Below are 19,117 nucleotides of genomic sequence, written 5' to 3' on the forward strand. Positions count from 1 at the left end.
GGATGCCAATTGTCCTCTAAAAGAAGGGGATGGTGTGAATGGCAAGTTCCGAAACTCGTGTTCAGCAGACTTTGGGTTTGGGTCGGTCCTGGAGCACGGTGGTCGGGTGGTGCAAGAGCTTTGGACGGGCGAGCCAACGAGATGTCTCTGGATAGCCGAGTATTGTATCACACAGATCGCACCGTCACAGTCGGATGGGTAAGCGAGTCCCACAAGCTACCCAAGAGAGCAGGTCTTGTGCGATGTCCAGACAGACTGCAAGATTGGGGTGGCGGCAGTTTGCAGCAGACACTGAAGGACGCTGGCGGCGACTTGGGGGGAAGGAGGGGGGGTCACTCGGTCAAGCAGCTACCAACTGACGTCGTACAAGTAACCAAGGAGTCGTTTCCCAGGTAGCACGACGGTGTTCGTTTCTCGGTTCAGTCCAGTGCAGTGCAGGCGTTGCGTGGACGGGGTGTGCGTGCAATGCAACGGTGGTGAGGCGGATGCTGGGATGACGGGCAACCCAGGCACAGTTGTGTAAGGCGAGACAGGGCTGGCCGAAGATCAGACGGCGAGGGCGAAATTTGAGCTGCGGTTGTGAATTTCCCAATATCCAGCGCCTAATAGCGCCGGCAATCGCGCAGAGAGGAGAGGGGTCTGAAGTGGTTGCGAAACGGAGAGGCGATGGCCAGCGGGACGGCGGATGGGCGAGATATCTAGTCTGTCAAGTACTATGTAGTGGCAGGCCGAGAGTCAGGGAAGATGCTTCGAGTGTGCAGTGGTGGAAGAAAACGTGGATTGTGGTGACAACATCGGACGGGATACCACTGGTATTTGTCGCGTCTTTAAGGCCGTCGTCGCTTCTGCAACCCAATTCGTCAATGCTGCAGGCGGGTGGCATATTATATGTACTGGGTAAAGGGTATCGACAATTATCCAAGGGATGAGCTGTATTCGTTGGGTCGTTGTTGTTCATGTCCACACGGGGGCCAGGTACTTCGGTACTGCGAATTGCAACCACGGGATGCAGGTGCACGCTATTTCCAAGAGGATGTGTGATACAACCCTCGAAAGCGTTTGGCGTCGAATCCATATTCCACTTATCATTCACAGGGGTCCCCACCAAAGCCCTGCGCGGGACCCTGGATGACTTTTGAGCAGGGGACTTTAAAGCAGGGAGGGACCAAGGAGGCACGTTGCCGTAGTGGAAACTTCCGTCGCGCGCTGACGAGAGAGTTGGAACATTGGAAAATCCCATGGGCTGGACACAGAGTCTAGGTGTTGTCGCACAGTGGCAGAAATCCCACGAACCTTTTGGACTTGGCTCAGTGTTAGCTTGGCTTGGCCTTCTCTAGAGCTGCGTGACATGCAGACGTTCGACCTATTCATCGTAGCGTCCTTCGCTGGTGGCCTGTCGACCGTCGAGTTTTGTGTTGTGATGTTTCACGTAACTAGCCAGGTGACTTACTCGAGGTCTTGTTGACCTTGCTGTTATCGTCTCTGGCATCCTGCGCTTGGTCGTTCTGAATAGTTCACGTCCCAACTCGCACCCGGTGGCGCAAACTTCTCGAAACCTGTTCAATCTTCATCAATCAACCAATATCTTCTCGGGTCTGGCTGCACGCGCACCTGTCATTGACATGTGGGGAACCTCTTTATGTCCGATTTCCACCCAACTTGGCTTCTCTTCATCGGATGATATCAGAACACGGAGAAGCTCGACGGTTTAGGGAAACCTTGCGAGGCGCATGAGCTGGGTTGGCCGGAGTAGACTGCCATTTTCGTCGCTCACTGAAGACAGCATCGGGAGTGGCAGCTGGCCAGGGGAAGCACGCTTGGAAGATAGATGGCATTTTGCGTCTCCACAGCCCGACGGGCAGTTTTTGCCCACCAATTTTACGAAACCCATCCAGAGCTGAACCAGGTTCTTGGGATCTGCTCCTAGGATACAATTTAGACTGCTGGGTGCTGCAAGCCCGCGACAGGCATCTTATGCAGCACTCCGTGCTGCTCAAGCCCTTGTTGAATGGAACTAGCCGCCATGTGTCCTTCGATGTGCGTAGCCTGGGTATTCAGAAGTGATCGTAAACCCATCTTCGTTTTCATGCCTGCTCGCCGCGAGAAACTGTAACAGGTCATCAAAATGAAGTTCGTCTCGGTATTCTAGAAGCCGAAGCCGAAGCCGCCACCGTTTTTGACAGCTGCACCAGGTGACTCGTGTCGTGCCTAGTGTCAGGAACCAAACGTGGACATTGAAACAAAGTGTTAGCCACGGCTGTATCATGGTCTCAGTTCACAAACCACTAGGGGATGGTTTGTCGCTTGTAGTATTCCCCAGTAAGAGGCGCAGGTGGCAGCTGTGTTTGGAATTGCAGGGAATAACCCCAGAAGTGTGTGGATTGCTCCGTTCACGAACAAGAGGACCAGGTCAGGAACTACGGCGCTTCGGCCGGGGTGATTAAGTTGGGTTACCATTTCGTCGACACGCCAAAGTGGGGGTTTCTTGGAGTGTGCACAATATTCAGCACATTGAGTCGTAATTCGAATGTGGGTCAGACAGCAGGGGTGAACTCTTGCGAGTAGCAAGCAAGCAGGGAGGCAAAGACATGTACCCAGGAACTTATTGAATGCCGGACTGCGAAGGTTTTCAAGAAGTCACCGACTTGGTCCGCGAAACAGGTCCGAGTGTACGATTTGCGGTGCTCCACAAGCTAAGGCTTCAAGAAATCCATGTCCATCGGTGGTGACATGCGGCTTGCGTGCTCGGCAGATACGCAATATCAATATCCTTCAAGATTGCAGGGTTGACAGTGAGCGGACAGTAGCGACACTGTCACAGTACATGAGTGCACAGTTCTTCGGGAGCAATCGTGAACCACCGCCAACAGATCACCTCGATGAATGAGATGTTCCGAATCCTGAACGGCCGGCAAGATCGCCGTAATGACACCACCGGAGCAATGCAATAGCTACAAGCAAGGCGGCCGCGTGGTAAGATGATAGAACCATATGTGAAATGTGACGAAGTGCAGGATGTGCCAACATCCCTCGGATTCCAGACGATTTGATAGGATTCTGACTTGATACTGAATCAACAGAGTGCGTAGTATCGTAATGAAGTCGAGTGATGTTGGCGTGCTTTGACCAGAAGGAGATCAGTGCTTGCTCTGATCAGTGTCGGCGATTCAGAGAAATGCGCAAGGATACTGGGCATCGGACCAATGAGGATAATCAATTAAGTGGTCTTTTCATGGCTTTGCATCGCACATCAAAGCCAATGGATTTGGACCCCTAGCTAGGAAGCGGTAGACTCCGGAAATCCTTGGACCGCAATACCGCATTGAGTGGGATAGGCAATTTGACACATGCAGCCTGGCCGAAGCCTGGCAGAATGGCATAACGGAGATCAAGGGGTCTAGCAGCCCGGTAGCTAACAGAATACCAATACCTCGATAGCTAACATGAGCCCCGATCGCGACGTCCTCATCGGATTGGAAGGGCGACAGGCTTCATCATTTCACCGATGATGGGCCCCGGTAAGGATGCTAAATCCACCTAGATCCCGTGGCGGCTCTGCAGCGAAGGCGTTGTGCCCTGCTATTCGGCCGGGAATATTGAAACTCAACGCAGTAAGCGAGGTTAGTTTTCCACCGCTGCCTAGCGTGAGGGAACTACGCTAGGTCCCGTTCTGGAAATCTCCTCGTCTGCTAGCCGTCTTTGTTGATATGAAGATCATCAAGGTGGGTGTCAACAGGGGGCTCTGCTAACCAACTCGACGTTGTAACTACGGGCACGTCGAGGTGGTTCGGACGAAGAAATAAAAAGAAATTCGCCCTAGGTTACCACACCCCTGGGACGTTGTATCGCTGGCAGCCGTTGGGATCATGGCTTCTTCATCATCTCATCTCCAAAATCCCACACGTGCGTCGAGCTGTTCCACGTCTTTGATCGGCATCATTAGTGTAGACAAAGTCGTGGGATGTCGCGTGAGCGGCGCTTTCTCCAAGTGCACCTGACCGGGTATCCACCAACGAGTTAACGTCTCATTGCGGACCTCGGATTCCTCAATGCCCGAAGATTGAACACTGCGACTGCCTCCAAAATCCGACAACGAATATAGAATTGCTTGGCGGGTAAGGCCCAGGGCTAAGGGTAATACTGGGGCGATTTGCGGCCGCTCAGACCTTAGAGGCTGCAAGGTCCGTGTTTGTGCTGATGAAGTCGGGCAGCTTGTCCTCGGATCTCGAAGTGGCCTGGCAGACGGATTGGATACTTTCGAGGTGCATGTTTATCGGGTGAGGCGAACTCTGAGCTGGTCTTAGCCATTAATTGATTTGGGAGAAGTTGCCTTGAACCTCTTGGAAGCTGCTGACCCTCAAAGATCTACATTTGCCGCTTTGAATTTCGAGGTGTCAGAAACCCCGAGCTTTGCTTAGGAATATTTCCCAGAACAGAAGTTTCGTTTGGCGATGCCGCGAATTGAATGGCCGTAAGACTCTGGGGTACGTGGCGACAAATCAGCCTCGTTCGGCGCTGCGAAAAATTACATGGTCGGCAGCCAGATGATCCTTGCTCCAAGGATAAATGACTGGCCGGGATCGAGCAAGGCTACACCTTCTCTGCACTCATACGATGAACTGCAGGCGCCTGCATGGGCGTAAGACTCGAAAGTTAGGATTAGTATGGTGTGTTCCTTCCCTGGGGGAGTAATTAATGCCAGTCGACGGATAACAGTTTCGATGGATCAGTGGGTAGAGATTTCGCAAGAACTACCAGAAGATGCCGCAGAAGATGCCGCTAATAAAGGTATGAATTCACCAAGAGTCGGTCGGCAAGTCGGGTCCTGCGCAATCGGGCAACGGCGACCTTGGGAACCGAGAACACGGGCTACTGGCGACTTAACGAGAGAGTGGAGACCAGCCTCATTTCTCCTCCCCTCAAAAAATTCCAGGTCGCGGAACTTTGCAGCTCCAGCCACGATGACACGAGACCGGGGGCGCCAGCTTTGCATTCGGGATTACTGAACCAGTACAATTCAAATTTCAGCCATCACTACCACTATTCGACGCGCCTCGTCGGATGACATAATTCCCAGACCCAGGAACGGGTTGACACTTGCCGAGGCTGGCGCAAGCTGCTCCTACTGCACATATTGAGTGTGGTCTCGAGCGAATCAGGTAGAGGCAGACGAAGGGCACCACTCTACTTACCAGATTTGCAGTCTGAGAGCAAGTTTGAGCCAACCAGGGTGATAATCTCGTCGGCCTTCGACAACAGCGGGCAGATTCCATCATCTCGGGCTTGGTAATTCAATCCCCACAGCAAAGCGGCAGTTCTTGGAATTAATCGTATTGGGCTACCCTTGGCGCGTCATATCAACCCCTTGTTCGTCCGAGAGGTGTTCCACACACAGCCCGCACACACGACACACACACCCCTAGGTACGCAGTGCCGCTTCAAGCTGGCAACTATCACGGACATCAGGAACGCAAGTGGAAACATGCCCGGGCCTTCATTATGCCGGCCGTGGTAAACAACGACGAATGGGATTTGCCCCGTCTCAAGGCGTCCATTGGTTTTGAGGTCAGCATGCATCATCCTCGTTATCTTCCCAGTCGTCACTGATCGGTGCTATATTAGGATGACATCCAGTACCTATCAGCCCACGATCAGGACCACGGTGCGTTCTCCTGCTCATCGAGGTGCAATCGTGTAACATGAGCTTATAGAAACTTAGAATTCTTCGACGTCAAGTTCTTTCCCTACCTGGACCCCGAGGAGGACCCCGTATTTGCTGCAGTCAGTAAGAAGCATGTAGGTCTTCGTCTATCCGCATCTGAGGCAGGCGTCCCGATCTAGTAACCAACCGGCATGCATCCAGATTGTCATTTATCGACTATCGAGTGCAGCTACTCCCCCCTACGAACTCATCCAGCTTTTCAGGGATGATGACGTAAGTTTTCTCTCGCATGGCTCCGGAGTTGACGCTGATGCCGGATAGGAGGAGGCTGTGAACTGCAGTTGCACGTGGAGCAAAGAACCCGAAACGGATCTCCCTTGGCTTTGTGTAGCTGGATGGGATAGAAAGATCAAAGTCTATGATGTTTTCCATGGCAAGCTGGTGAAGGTTAGTCGTAGTGAGCCTTACATCTCCCTACCGGCAATTAACCTAACGTGTGCTTCAGACGCTTGTTGGGCATGGAGCAGTGAGTAAGCGATGTGACGGATCACGTTCGACGTAGCTTACATCACCAGGAAATCAACGACCTCGCCACTTGTCCCACAAACCCCCTCCTCATTGCGTCCGCGTCACAAGACACCTCCGTGCGCATATGGAGTCTCGACCCTGCCGACGACAAACAACCATGTGTCTGCATTCTTGCAGGGGAAGGCCACTCTTCAGGTCTTTTGACAGTGGTCAGTACGGCCGGGTGTATTGTGTCGCGGGCCGTTGTACATCGATACTGATACTCCTAGGCTTTCCATAACTGCGGCCGATACGTCCTTTCTGCTGGTCATGATAACTGCGTTTGCTTGGTACGACTCTGCATTCATTGGGGATTTTCCTCTACTAATGAGATACACCTACTAGTGGACCTTACCAGATCTCGATAGCAGGTCCAGGGACAGAAACCCCCCTCCTCCTGTGGTCGTCCATTACCCACATTTTTTCACCTCCGAGGTCCATAGTGGGATCGTCGATTGGTAAGTAGCCCGTATACGCTGAAAGGCACATTGTGTTGACGACGACAGTGTGGCTTTCTTCGGTGATTTGATACTTTCACGTGCGTGTCATGAGGATATCATAGTCCTCTGGCGGATTGAGGGTTTTTCTTCACGGGATCCAATTCCCTTGGCATCAAGTGCGCCGACCACAAGTGATACGGAACGACTGACGCGATCGGCTTTCGCTCCTGCAACTGCCTCCGCATGCCCACCACAGTATACGCGTTTGGTACAGTTTTGCACTCCTAATAGTGGTCATCAGTTTTACATGCGGTTTCGATTGTTCCACGACAAGGAAAAGCATCCAGTCCTTGCGTTCGGCAATGCCCACTCGCGGATATTCTTTTGGGACCTGGCCAGACTCACTGTATACCACAGCTTCGTAACTCAAATGAACGACGGTGAAAGGGACGGACCAGTACACCGCCCAAGTTGGTTGGTGCCGACCAAGGAGAAAAGGGAACGGGTAGATGCTATTAGCAAGCTCAAGGAATCAGAAGACAAGGATTCTGTGGCTTCGGGACGTACTGGTAGTGTCGACGTCGAAGGTCCCAGCGGCATGGCCAACCACTATAGCTCCGAAACAATTAAGGATTGGGACGGGAAATACGATATAACGAGCGTGGACATCTCAATCTATGCCCATTCCGAGACCAAAATCGCTATCAAAGATTTCATCGGTCGACAGGTGGCTTGGAGCCCTGCGGGAGAGTGGTGCATTGTGGTGGGCAGCAAGAACTTGGCCATCGTTCTGCAACGTTGGCAGAAGAAGGATATTAAGGACGAAAAGAAGGCGTTGGGTCAGACTGAGAGTCAAAGCATGAGTCAGAGCCAGAGCCAGAGCCAAAGCCAGAGCCAGACTCAAACCTGAAGTCAAGTCAAGTCCAGAGTTAGAGTTAGGATCCGTAGGGTGTATAAGCTGATTATTAACAATAGAACATATTCGAGTCCAGAGTAGTATGGCTCGGACTTCTGGGTGGACTTGAGCTTGATAGCCCTTTACATAGGTAATGAGATGCATGGTTCCTAATTGACCATGATCATATCCGTACGCATCGGTTCTTTACGTGTGTGTAGTTAGCTACGGACCAAGTCTCCCTTTTTGGGACGCAGCGTTGGCATTGTTCACTACATAAATGGGTAGTGGCTTGGTGAACTTAATCCAACTCCATACACCACCAGCCTATCACTCAAAACAGAAGTTACATTACCAATAGGCATTTTAATTGACAGAGATGTCCAGTTGTCTTTCTATCTAGACACACTGTGATTTCTTCAGGCAGGTTGGTGCCACAAGCTCACAGCATCCTCCTAGGGTGCTCACTATCGTACCGAGAAAAATGGTTTTGCCTTACTAGTTTCCTCTTCGCCCGGGTGCTTGCGAACAACGCGCTTGAGATCGCTGCAGTGATGGAATTACCATATGTTGACAGGTGAGATTGACACATGCTGCTGTGATGGATGCATGATTCTTGAGGACACCAGCTGTGGAAATACTTCGAAGAGCGTATAAGAAAGTGTCGTAACAGAGGTGGCAGCCCCTAATTAGTGACCACGCCGGTCCTGCAGTGAAGCCTACACTAAGCCCCTAGAAATCACGGACGTCGGGTTTCCTTGCTACATTGACGACTGGCATTAAATGCCCGCGGGTTCATGTGTAATGATGATAATGGACAACAAAATCCTTAACAAGACCTTACTCTCCGGAGGTGGAAAGAATAATAAATCGAGAGCCTTCTTACTCCGATCGAAACAAAAGTACCTCGACAGGCACTAGGAACAGAATAAGACCTTAACAGGGCATCAGAACAACTGATGCCTTAACAGACGAAAAGAGTACTTAGGCCGCTTAATCTTTTTCGTTAAGAGACTGACTACCTGCACAGGTCCGGTCCTTAAATACCGTTAACAACATGCTTACATAATTCGTCTGAAACCCGAAAAACCATACCTAAAAACCCCGTCCCTCAGTTATACTTCCCTTCGTGAATCACGAAAGTTATACGCAGAAATTCACGTAAAAATTATTATTAAATACGCCGTAGGCTCGAAGCCCCCGGTACCTCTGCTAGTACTCCCGTATGTCAAACCGTGCCCTAATGGCTGGACTAAATACATACGCTGCGTCGTCGGTTCGCCCTATTGGCGACTGCGTTGCGTCCACTACCATACTACGTTGGTTCTCAACCTACCAACAAAGTCCCCCCTGAGAAGATGGATGCTATCTGGGCCTTGAAGCTGTCCGACCCGTCCCTAGCAGCCACCTTACAATAGTCCCACTAACTACTGGTTCTCCTGTTGCCGTTGCGAGGTCTCTGCGAGAGTATAGTGGCCGTGGTGCGATGGCGGCCCGTAATCGTTCCCTCGGTCCTTCCAACAGCCCGCAAAAGAGGATTACGTGCTCTGCCGTCTCAGGGGCGTCGCCACAGCGGCATAGCGGCGAGTACACGCCAAAAGCCCCTGTCTTGAATAAGAAGGCTGCTAGTCCTATTTTTTCCGTCCTGATCTGGCACAGCGTAGACGCCTCCAGTCGGTTCAGGCCGAAATACCTGCCCCCTTTCGGTATCTGCATCGAAGGGCCCTCCGGTTCCTCAGCGATAGCGCGTCGCTGGCGATCGTGATGCTCTGCTCCGGCACGTAAAAATAAAAACAAACGCCTTGCCTTGCTCAAGCTAAGATACTCCTTGTGGGCTACATCGGGGGTTCTGTGAAGGTTTCTTGAACTTCCTCCCCTATTCTCTCTCCGCCTTGTACATATCCGCTCTCGACAGATCGTTCTCCCCGTACAAGTCCTCTAATTCAGCCCATGACTTCCCATACTTCTTTTTGTCCTTGGCTATCTCTCTAGCCTTGGTGCCCCACCATAGGAAGCCAGTGGTATGCGGTAGCGAGAGGTTGCGAGTGGGAGAACTGTGTTCTTCTGACCAGGACTATCCTCCTAACTTGAAAGATGTTTGATACGCAGCAACGGGCGGTCATCGGATTGACGTAGTATTCATCGTGCTATCAATTTTAATTGTCTTATGAATAACTTCTCTGTATGTGATTGAAATGCTCGAAGTAATTGTTCCATCTAGTAATAGTAGGAGGTCTGGCCCGACGGAATTTTCCCTGATCAGGGATAGTAAGACTATATATAGCTAACTAAGGCGTATATAGCTTTCTTAAGATCGTTCTTGTGGGATCGCACTGGTACTGGTATTCCGGCTACATACGAAGGTGAAGAAGGGAGGTACAGGTGGGGGGGGGGGGGGGGGGTCCAAGCCGCACAAAGGCATTTGAGTATCTTGCCCGTATTCCACGTGACCTTAGGCCACCAATTCCACAGTTCTAGCCTAAGTGTCAGCAATATTTAGTATCTAGTACTGCACTCGCTTGGAGATCTACAGGTGTCCTAATTGCGCCTGAAACCGCACTGGAGGCGGGGTAAACTCCACTCATGTATATAGTTCAAATTGTCCAGACAAACAGTATGTAGAGAACCAACCTCTCTTTCTACCTGAAATTCTACACTAAGTGATATATTGTTAAGAACCGCCGAGAGAATCGAATCAGTATGATATGCTAAACTTCCGATTACATATGACCAGGATCTAACAGTTCTCGTCCTTGTTAACCGCGGACATAGTGAAACGAAAACGACCAAGGGTTGCTTGTATGGTACGTGTCACAGCGCTGGCGATTATAGAGCCACATAGTGCTGTATATAGCAGTTAGTGGGACCATGTGTCAGTGATCCACTGGCATTCTAGATCTTTGGTCTATTGGCCTAGGGGCTTGGTCCTCCCTTGTGACACACAGCCTGTTAGGCATCAGTTTTTAGTACTTGTTGAGGTACTCTTGTTGTCCTGATCGGAGCAAGAAAGGCTCGCGATTTTTGTTATTCGTTCCACCTCCCGGATAGTAAGGTCTTGTTGAGGATCTTGCTATCCGTTGCCATCATCATCACACCTTGAACCTTCGGGCATTCACTGCCCGTCGTCAAAATTCTGAATAGGGCGAGATTATTATGTAGGTTAAGTACTTACTCCACGGAAGGGAAAGGTCGGTTAGGGTCTAAACCGGGACGACGAATGTAGGCGTCTTTAGCCTTCTAAATAAATATTAACTTCTTAGCTTTATTGGCCGACTTTCCTTCAAATACGGGGTTTATAGAGAAATCCCTTCATCTTGGGTCTTAGATAGGGACGTCTTAGGCTCTAGCCGTTAGGAACGCTCTATCTTCCGAATTTCTGCTAAACATATCATTTCGACGAGTGAGCAGGCTAAGTGAGTCTAGAGCCCACTCTCTGTTTGACGGCAAAGGTATTAGGGCTGATAAAGTTGCCTAGGCTCGATCCTGACGACGTAAAGGATAACCTAGACACTGAACATTCTCTTAACAAGGGAGGAGGGTGAGAATTATTCTGTTGCTGGGTCTGTTTCTTGATACCTTGACTGATCCGAGTGAGTTTCGGAGGGGATTTTAAGCCCTCCTTGCTTAGAGTGTTCTCCGCTAGTCTCTTGGAACAACAAGTGGTCTGTTTAGCTATTTTTCTGAAGTCGTAGTTGGAAGGAGAACTGTAGGAGGAAACGAATGAATAAGGAGTTTTGTTGGAAAACACGATGGTGACTTCCATAGTTGACAGCTCCGGTGGGAGGTTGTTGCTACGAATGAGAAGGAAGGCACGACTTAGTCGTGACGTAAAGGCTCCAGCAGAAAGCTAACTTGACAAGTTGATCGCTTCTAGTCTATTGGGCCTCAGTGCCTTTACCAGCGCGGTATCACTTGCACACTTCCCATACTGTATCAGTTACTGATAAGTTTGTTTATAGAGTCTTGATTCGATTAGAGCAGTTACTGAGTGAATTAGTGAGTTGCTAAGATAATGCGATAAGTTTCTGAAAAGGTTTTCGAAAGTGCAGTCCTTTTTAGGTATGAAGGTAAGTATAACCGGATCACTTCTCTGTATTATACCTCCCTCTATAACTCAACTTACAGCCTTCTTGACTTAGTTAAGGTAACACCTTACTAGTTGACTGTTTTTCTTGTAATCCAGATTAGTTAAACCAGACTATTTAAAATAGACTAGAAAGTGTAACGGGGCGAAACCTTCCCGACTCAGCTGACAAGACCGGCCCGCCGTGACAACTATTCCTTACATTCCAGCTCTTACATGGTGCTCGAGGCACCGAAAGGACTTGAAGGGGCAAGTTTCCTTCTCTGTACATTTTTACTACTGGCGTTTAGGAATCGATGATTGCGCCTGGCCTTCCATGCTGTCTGTATCTGTTGTTACAGTCACCCGTCTTCTCGTTCAGATAGATGGCGTCGTCAGATACGAGGGGTCTGAATCCACGAACGGCTAGAAGTTTCCTAGTCCTCTTCTGCTGTAACACTCCCGCCGGCGTCAGGCCGTATAGCGGGTTTATTAGCTCGATAATGTAGTCTCTAGAGTAAATAAAGGGCTACTAAAAATATCGCTCTTTAATCCTAAGACTAATCGTTAATTTTAGATAGTCCCGATTTCGTATGACTTTGATGCTGTGAGGCAGTAATGGATCCTTGAAACCGAAGTTCCCACTATCCCTACAAAGAAAAGGCCCTCCCAATTGTCATAATTTCTCTGTAGGAATCCAAGTACTATGGGCTTTATTGGTACTTCCGAAGGTGCGTGAGGACCAATCCCAAGTTGGTCCCGAGGGATCCCTAAATGCTGCAACGCGTACCTGCCTGCCTCGTATGTTAGGCAACCTTGGTGGTCTTAGCAAAGCCCACCAAGGTTACTACGTGACTTAGCCCTTTGGGACTAAGTCCAACCTTCGTGCTCCATAGGACTAGATAGAATGTCATGCTTTTACAACCTCACAAATCTTTGACCACCTTTGCGTGTAACATCGTACTCCTCCACACCTGAGGTCACAACTTCCCACTAAATCTAGCGGCAGTCTAGAGACTAAACTCGGATGCCATGTGAACTCGAACCTTCGAAGTCCGGCTATTAACATGGTCCTGTCTTCCGCTATCGCGGAGGACTCACTTCTTTCCCGAAACAGATGCAAAGTTGCTTATAACATATGTCAGTGGGAAAGCATGGTACTGTAATCTGAAGTAAGCAAGCCATGCTTTTTTATTCACTTTGAAATAAATGAAGGATTAAATCATACCTTTTCCATGATATTAAACTGCGCTAATCGGATTTATCCTCTGTCTCTAGCACGATCGTGATGATGGACTCTTCTCCTGAAAACCAGAATTCCAAGTTACCTTCCATTGCCGAACAAACCCAGGTATGTATTTGGTGACGATGCGTAGATTCAGACCCGCTCTCAACTCGGATCATCTGACGTACCACACTTGAGTGCTGTGATAAATACTGAGTAGAACAGTAGCATATGCGCGAAGGATTCAGGTACGTTTTCGCAGGATCGACACCTAGTCGGCAATTTCCCACCGCACGCCGAGCCCCATTCTCGTAGTCGAACAACATGGCTCTGCAGAAACCAAGTTCTTCGTCCTCGAAAACCTGAATACGAGTGACATTATTTAATGGGGCTGACGAGAAATTCGCGTGGTGGATGGAAGCGTCATCAGACGAACGGTGATGGAATGGTAAGAAAGATATGTCGTTACGTTGCTCCAAAGAATATGTCCCGAAAATGGTGGCCGGGCCAAGATCAGCAGTATTGTATATGAACAGGCTTGGGTTCAATTGACTGAGAATGATATCTTTATATTTCCCTCGGCGACAGGGACCGATAGAGACATCACCAGCTAATTTAGTGCGGACCTAGGGCTTTTAGTCAAGGGGTTTGCGTTATCGGTATAGGAGCGATTACCAGAAAGCAAGGCTTCTGTGTTATGAACCTCCCTTCCGAATGTCTCACCCGCACGCCAAGAGCAGTGATGTCATCACCTTTGGGTATGGGGAGATATACCCAAGCCATATCTGCTTGACGGCGCTTAGTGAGGCGCTCAAACTCTCTCTTCGCATGCGGCATTTTCGGTGTGTGGGCGTGGATCGCATAAACCTTGCTAAACGAAAAGAAGAAGGTGAGACCGGTAGCGCCACGCAGATCAATGGTTCGAAATCGTGTAGATTGAGGTATATGCCCACAGAATCTGCAGTCTTCCAAACGGGGAGGGTTGGGCATATCCCAGATATGGAACCCTCGGAAATTTTCAGGCAGTTCGAGGCGCAAGACACTATACTGTACGGCATTAGACCTAGGTACCATAGTCTTTGAGAGCGGAACGACCTTGTATTGTGTAGTGATATTTCCGAGATGGCTTTCTTCCTGGATAGCAAACGCCATGTTATCCGAACGCCAATGTTGATACGGTGGTCTGTGTGATAGTCTTTCGATCTCCCTGATGCCTCGGGAATCCATGGTCAGACGTATAATCGATGGGTGTCCTGGTGATTCCAGGAGAGTTGGTTCTCTTCCCCGTACCCACGTTGAAATGTTGCATAGAAGGATTGAAATTGGATTTACGGATGCTACCGAAAGCTCTCTACTAAAGCTCGTAACGGAAATATAGCGCCAAAACGTTCCAGACTGGGAATAGTCTTGTATCATCCGAATGAGCTCCGGCGGAAGCAATCGCAAACTGGGGATGCCATATTTCTCTGCCATTTCACAAACCAGGTCTATTGCGAGGTTTGTGTCACGATCGAGTTGGAAATTTGGGGCTCCTCGCCAAGGGCTTCGCGATACCACCGCCGTCCATAGCCGGTTAAGAGCATCCTTAGTCGTGCACTCCTTCTTGAACATTTTGAAACAGTCGGAATGTATGGCTACTGCCTCGGGCGAAAGGCCGCATCGCCGACAGCTTGGGGACCAACATAATAAATTGCCATCAAGGGTAAGATCTTTGTTGCCATTCTCGGGGAAAATTGCATTATCCAAGCAAAGAACCGATTCGCAGCATATCACTAGAGGTGAGAACATTAGAACGTACGTATTAGAGATTGGGGCATATAATAGCGCGGCCTTACAAGGCACAAAGCTCACACCGGCAAACAACTCTAGACCACAAATGCCACATTGGGCTCGGAAATGAGTGTGTTTTGCATTCCCGTCGTCCATGAGAATATGAGAATACTGGAAGGAAATGAGCATGATCCCTGCCAACAAGGCGCGACGAGAGGGGGAATAAATTAAAGCCGGGTCAATGACATTTCGGAACATCAAAGAGCCGATATCCTGTTTTACCAATGCTAGAATCACTGACGCAATTGAGGTATCACCGCCGGCCGTGCCTCAGGTTGTGCGACTGTTTCGGCTGTGGCATTGAGCGCCACAGTTATGCCTAAGCCGAAAGCGGCACAGTTGCTATTGTAGATGGTGTGTTATACCTCTTCGTATTTCCTTCCTTCTTCTCGGCTTTTCTTCAACAATTGTCTCCATCTTGGCATATCAGCCGTGGTGTCGCGTCGCTGCTTCGCCATCTTCTCAAAGCTCGCGGCCTTGTGACCAAGGGCGGATACACCCGCAGCGCCTGTCACGACCTGGGTTGCATCGCATTGGTATAGACCTCGATTAGGTGCTATCGACGAAGATTCTACTCTAAGGAGCGAAGGAAAGAAGATGACAACTTAGGTTTGAGGGGGCGCGACTAAGTCGTCCACGCTTGGCGGGGCTCCTGCAGGGGTTATGATTGGCTTCCCACCTGGCACTGCCATGGCAGGTGTTCCAGCTGAACGTCACCTGGTTGTAGTGAGTCTGCGAGGGTCGACCTTCACAGCGCCCACCAGCATGCCCATAATACGACAGCAAAGATATCAGTGAGCTTGGAAGGTACAGGAAGAAGGAAGCTTCTGCTCTAGCGAACTGGGAAGCCGAAACGGTTGATGGCGACAAACCCGAAACCGGTAATAATAAGGACAGGGAATTTGAGGGAGGCGAAGAACTGGTAAAGCAGTGAACGAAGGAAGTGAGCTAGGGCAGAATCGTATGAGCGCCTACGTCGAGGTCAATGTGAACGACGTGTGGTATCCTCGTTACAAAAGAGCAGCTATAATGCGTCAGGGTTATAGGTGCGTATATTGCAAGACTGATTCTTGAGGAATCTAAGTTAGATAGGAGCGCCTCGTGTCAGATAGGACACCTGGTTCCTAGGTTCAGAAATAATATGGCACTAGAGAAGACTAGTGTCACTTAAAGTTCAGACGACGAAATGAACCCCTCTTCCCGAAAGGAACACCAAAGTTACGGTCCACTTAGGGGTCAGACACCTGAACAATGTACCTCCGACATTTCCGAAAGAATCTATAAAGGGCAGAGCAACGGGAGTTCGCGAGAACAGAACACAGAGACAAACAACACACCTCATTCATATACAATCTTACGCACTGCTGACTACTCGATTGGACACACGTGATATTCGACACCTCGATGTTACGAACCGTTGGCTCTAACCTGGCCAAAACCAACCCGACAGGCCCTACAATAGGTCATAACGGAACCCCGCAGGAACAAAGCCCCATAAGGACGGAAAGGAACAACTAGGCCCCCGACCAAAAGGAAGAGGTCACGTGATAGGGATCACCAGGAGCGACGTGATCCAAGTGATCCAACGAGATCAGTGAAGGAGAGATGGATATATAAGGGACAGGACTCCCAGGCATTTCATAGATAGACAGTCTCTACTTCAGTGATCAATCTAAGCATCAATCTAACCCATTGGTGAGGCAAACTGCCTTAACGACTCTATTCCCGATTACACTACTTGAATACTTCAGTTACCCAAAGCACTATACTCCATAAGTCAGACCCCGATATTATTGCTTGAGGACTCCGCAGCAGGACTTACTTACTAGCACAAACCCTTACAGACTCTTTAGTGGTTTACGCAGCTAGACTATTAGAGGTTTCGTTACACTCGAGATGTTCTCTTTGACTAGGTGGTTCCGGGGTTCTACTGGATTGAGGGAGAAACCCTCCCGACTTAGCTTGTCAGCTGAGACCGGCCCGCTATGATAGCTCTTTCCTTACAACTATCCCTCCTCCAAGGTCGGCTGTCCTCGGTCGACGTTCCCCTTGGACTCGTCTGGTTATCGGACGTTCCTAGTCCGCGCCTCCCTTGTTGGGTCGTCAGTCAGCCTGACTAGAGGGGTAGCTTGTAACCCCCTCCTTTTAGGATTGCTCCTTCCCTTACTAGGTAGGCTATCAGATAGTGAATAGAGTTAGTACGTAGTGAATATAGGACAGGTAGTTAGTGAATGTTTCGACGGTGGCCCGAGCTCTTCTTATAAATATCGCCTGCCCTTCGTCCAGGCTCCGTTTCTGAGTTCCTTTTCTTCTTCACTGTAGTCACCCCTTTTTTCTCAGCTTCCTTTTTAATCAATCAAGCAACCAACCAATCTATCCACTATGTCTAGCAGTACCGCCGCCGCTTCGGCCTCGAGCCTAACCTTCCGCTTAGCTCGTTATGACAGCTAGCAAGTCCCGGAAATCTGTTGTACCGGTTGTTGTACCTCTTGGGCGAACGCTCTGTCCAAACTGCATATCAACGCTATGGGCGTCGTTAACTCGCCGGTCTTCTCCTGCCGGTACGATTTGGCCCCTATTGGCAAGTATACTAAGTGTACTAGGGCAAGCCAGACTGCAATCCCGTAAGTCCCCTTCTCTTGTTCTTTTCTATGCGACTCGCTAACGATACGGTTGCTCTTTCAGCCTACTGCTGGGATGCGGGGTTAGAGTGGACCGATTCCTTCTTCGTGCTCACGGCGGATAGTGGGGATCCGGGGGACGACACCCACTATGCCCACACTCTTGCCTCTCGCGTCGCCATCGTCGTGGCTTTTTACCGGCTATTGGAGGCCTTCCTCACTAGTGAGTGGTGGCTGCGCAGTTATTTCGGCCAGGTGGGATCGCAGAAGCACCGCACCGTAAGTTCTGCGTACTCACTGCCCTCATTCCTACTAACTCGTAGGCTTCTTAGACGGAAAACGAGAACCGCTACTACAAGTAGCAAGAGCGCCGCCGGGGTCGCCTCCAGTCCGCCTTCCCTCACCCCGGGCCCAGGGCCGTAAGTATCATACTTTCCGCGGACGGTCCCTTACTAATAGTCCTCTATAGAGCTCGGACTCCTTTAACAACTAGAGGTTGAAGACGGGTCGATTAATGGCGGGGGACGTGCAGTGGCAGGCCTGGGTGTTAGCCAAGGGATACTTATCCTCGTTACATAGATATTAAGGACTACGGTACCTCCTTCCTTGTCACGCCGCGCCAGGGGTTGCAATCCTTGCCACTACACCACCGTACCAGGTGTCTTCACCAAAAGAGACCAATACCAAAGTCCCTGACTTTGGTTGATTGATTGATTGAAATTTAACGTCTCATCACGTGAGACGTGCCGGGCGCAGTGCCGGCACGGTCTATGCTAGTCGAATCTATGTTACAGGGGACTGTCTTCATCTAACATTCCTGTTCAGTGCGATGGGCAGATCTCAGTAAAGAAATTGGTCTCCTCCGCCCATTGGCAAAACAAACGAGCTCCCTTGGCCGTGCCTAGGAGGGAATCTATACTATTCTTGGCCATATGCGCTTTTAGATGACCGGGCGTGGCCTTGCGGCCGCGCTTGCAAAAGTAGAAGTGGACTGGTGTCTTTGTCTTTCCACAACCGCAGTTGAGCAGTGCGTCGCGATGCTGGAGTCTCTCGTGGTAGGTCACGAAATCCCCGTGGTGCGACCTCGCTGCGAGTAATCTGCCTAGGTGTTGCCGGGGCAGGCCAAGTTCGGGGGGTCGCGGGTGGATAGCGATCCCTAGATCTCGATACTGTTGAGGGCAGGTAGTGGCCCATCGATCGTTGAAACTCTTCCAAGTGTAGGATCTCGCGATTCTCTTTATATGTGCGAATGAGGCCGGGTGTTGTGTCTTGGGTGGTTGCTCACAGGCCGCTTTGGCCTGGACATCTGCTTCTTCGTTTCCGGGGATGCCTACGTGTCCTGGGCACCACCAGATATACACTTGTCCCGGGGATGTCCAGGGTTTTCGCTCTCTCTGTGACCAGGTTTTGGACAGCTCTTGGAAGGCGGTGAACTTTGCTTGACTGCTTCCGGGTCTTGGACAGATGAGCCTACCCGCAACCGCGAGATTATCGAGGCAGATGTGGACGTTATCTGCCATGCTGTTGGACGGAAGCTTTACAGCCTCCTGAAGCCCCCGTAGTGCTGCGTGGGCTTCCGCATCGTATACCTCTATCTGAGTGCCCAGTAGTTCGGACCCGCAGAGTCGTCTTTTACCGGCCTGATAACCAGCCCAGCCTGCTCCAGCTAAAGTCCTGTCGCTATGGGTAGCCAGCGAGCCGTCTGTATAGATTATTATATCGCGCTTTGAAAACTCGTTTATCCTTTGTAGAAACGAGCGGGCAGCCTCCTCCTTTGACTGTCCTGGGATATAATCGATCTTGGCGAGGGTGAT

General features: G+C 50.2%; 4 protein-coding genes across 4 annotated transcripts; 2 read left to right on the plus strand and 2 right to left on the minus strand.

Annotated features, from left to right (window-relative positions):
- Positions 1–551: 551 nt before the first annotated feature.
- Positions 552–1,560, minus strand: BCR38DRAFT_78867 (uncharacterized protein). The gene has a single exon (XM_040865647.1). It carries the CDS (start codon positions 1,238–1,240, stop codon positions 707–709), a length of 534 nt encoding a protein of 177 aa, XP_040711285.1. The 5' UTR covers positions 1,241–1,560; the 3' UTR covers positions 552–706.
- A 3,939-nt stretch (positions 1,561–5,499) lies between these two features.
- Positions 5,500–7,579, plus strand: BCR38DRAFT_353613 (WD40-repeat-containing domain protein; the record flags this gene model as incomplete). Its single annotated transcript, XM_040856804.1, has 10 exons — positions 5,500–5,565; positions 5,623–5,666; positions 5,712–5,796; positions 5,864–5,935; positions 5,987–6,109; positions 6,168–6,188; positions 6,238–6,399; positions 6,460–6,519; positions 6,575–6,687; positions 6,736–7,579. The coding sequence occupies 10 exons, from the start codon at positions 5,500–5,502 to the stop codon at positions 7,577–7,579; spliced, it is 1,590 nt and encodes a 529-aa protein (XP_040711286.1).
- Positions 7,580–12,444: 4,865 nt separating this feature from the next.
- BCR38DRAFT_448479 (uncharacterized protein) lies at positions 12,445–15,266 on the minus strand. Its single transcript, XM_040861228.1, has 4 exons — positions 14,688–15,266; positions 13,528–14,624; positions 12,856–13,478; positions 12,445–12,787 (listed from the first exon to the last, which is right to left on the minus strand). Exons 1-3 carry the CDS (start codon positions 14,878–14,880, stop codon positions 12,879–12,881), a joined length of 1,890 nt encoding a protein of 629 aa, XP_040711287.1. The 5' UTR covers positions 14,881–15,266; the 3' UTR covers positions 12,445–12,787; positions 12,856–12,878.
- A 1,856-nt stretch (positions 15,267–17,122) lies between these two features.
- Positions 17,123–17,882, plus strand: BCR38DRAFT_501189 (uncharacterized protein; the record flags this gene model as incomplete). Its single annotated transcript, XM_040864831.1, has 5 exons — positions 17,123–17,306; positions 17,368–17,526; positions 17,559–17,582; positions 17,627–17,722; positions 17,797–17,882. 5 exons carry the CDS (start codon positions 17,123–17,125, stop codon positions 17,880–17,882), a joined length of 549 nt encoding a protein of 182 aa, XP_040711288.1.
- Between the last annotated feature and the right edge of the window lie 1,235 nt (positions 17,883–19,117).

This window comes from Pseudomassariella vexata (assembly GCF_002105095.1).
Source record: "Pseudomassariella vexata strain CBS 129021 chromosome Unknown BCR38scaffold_17, whole genome shotgun sequence".
NCBI lineage: Eukaryota > Fungi > Ascomycota > Sordariomycetes > Amphisphaeriales > Pseudomassariaceae > Pseudomassariella > Pseudomassariella vexata.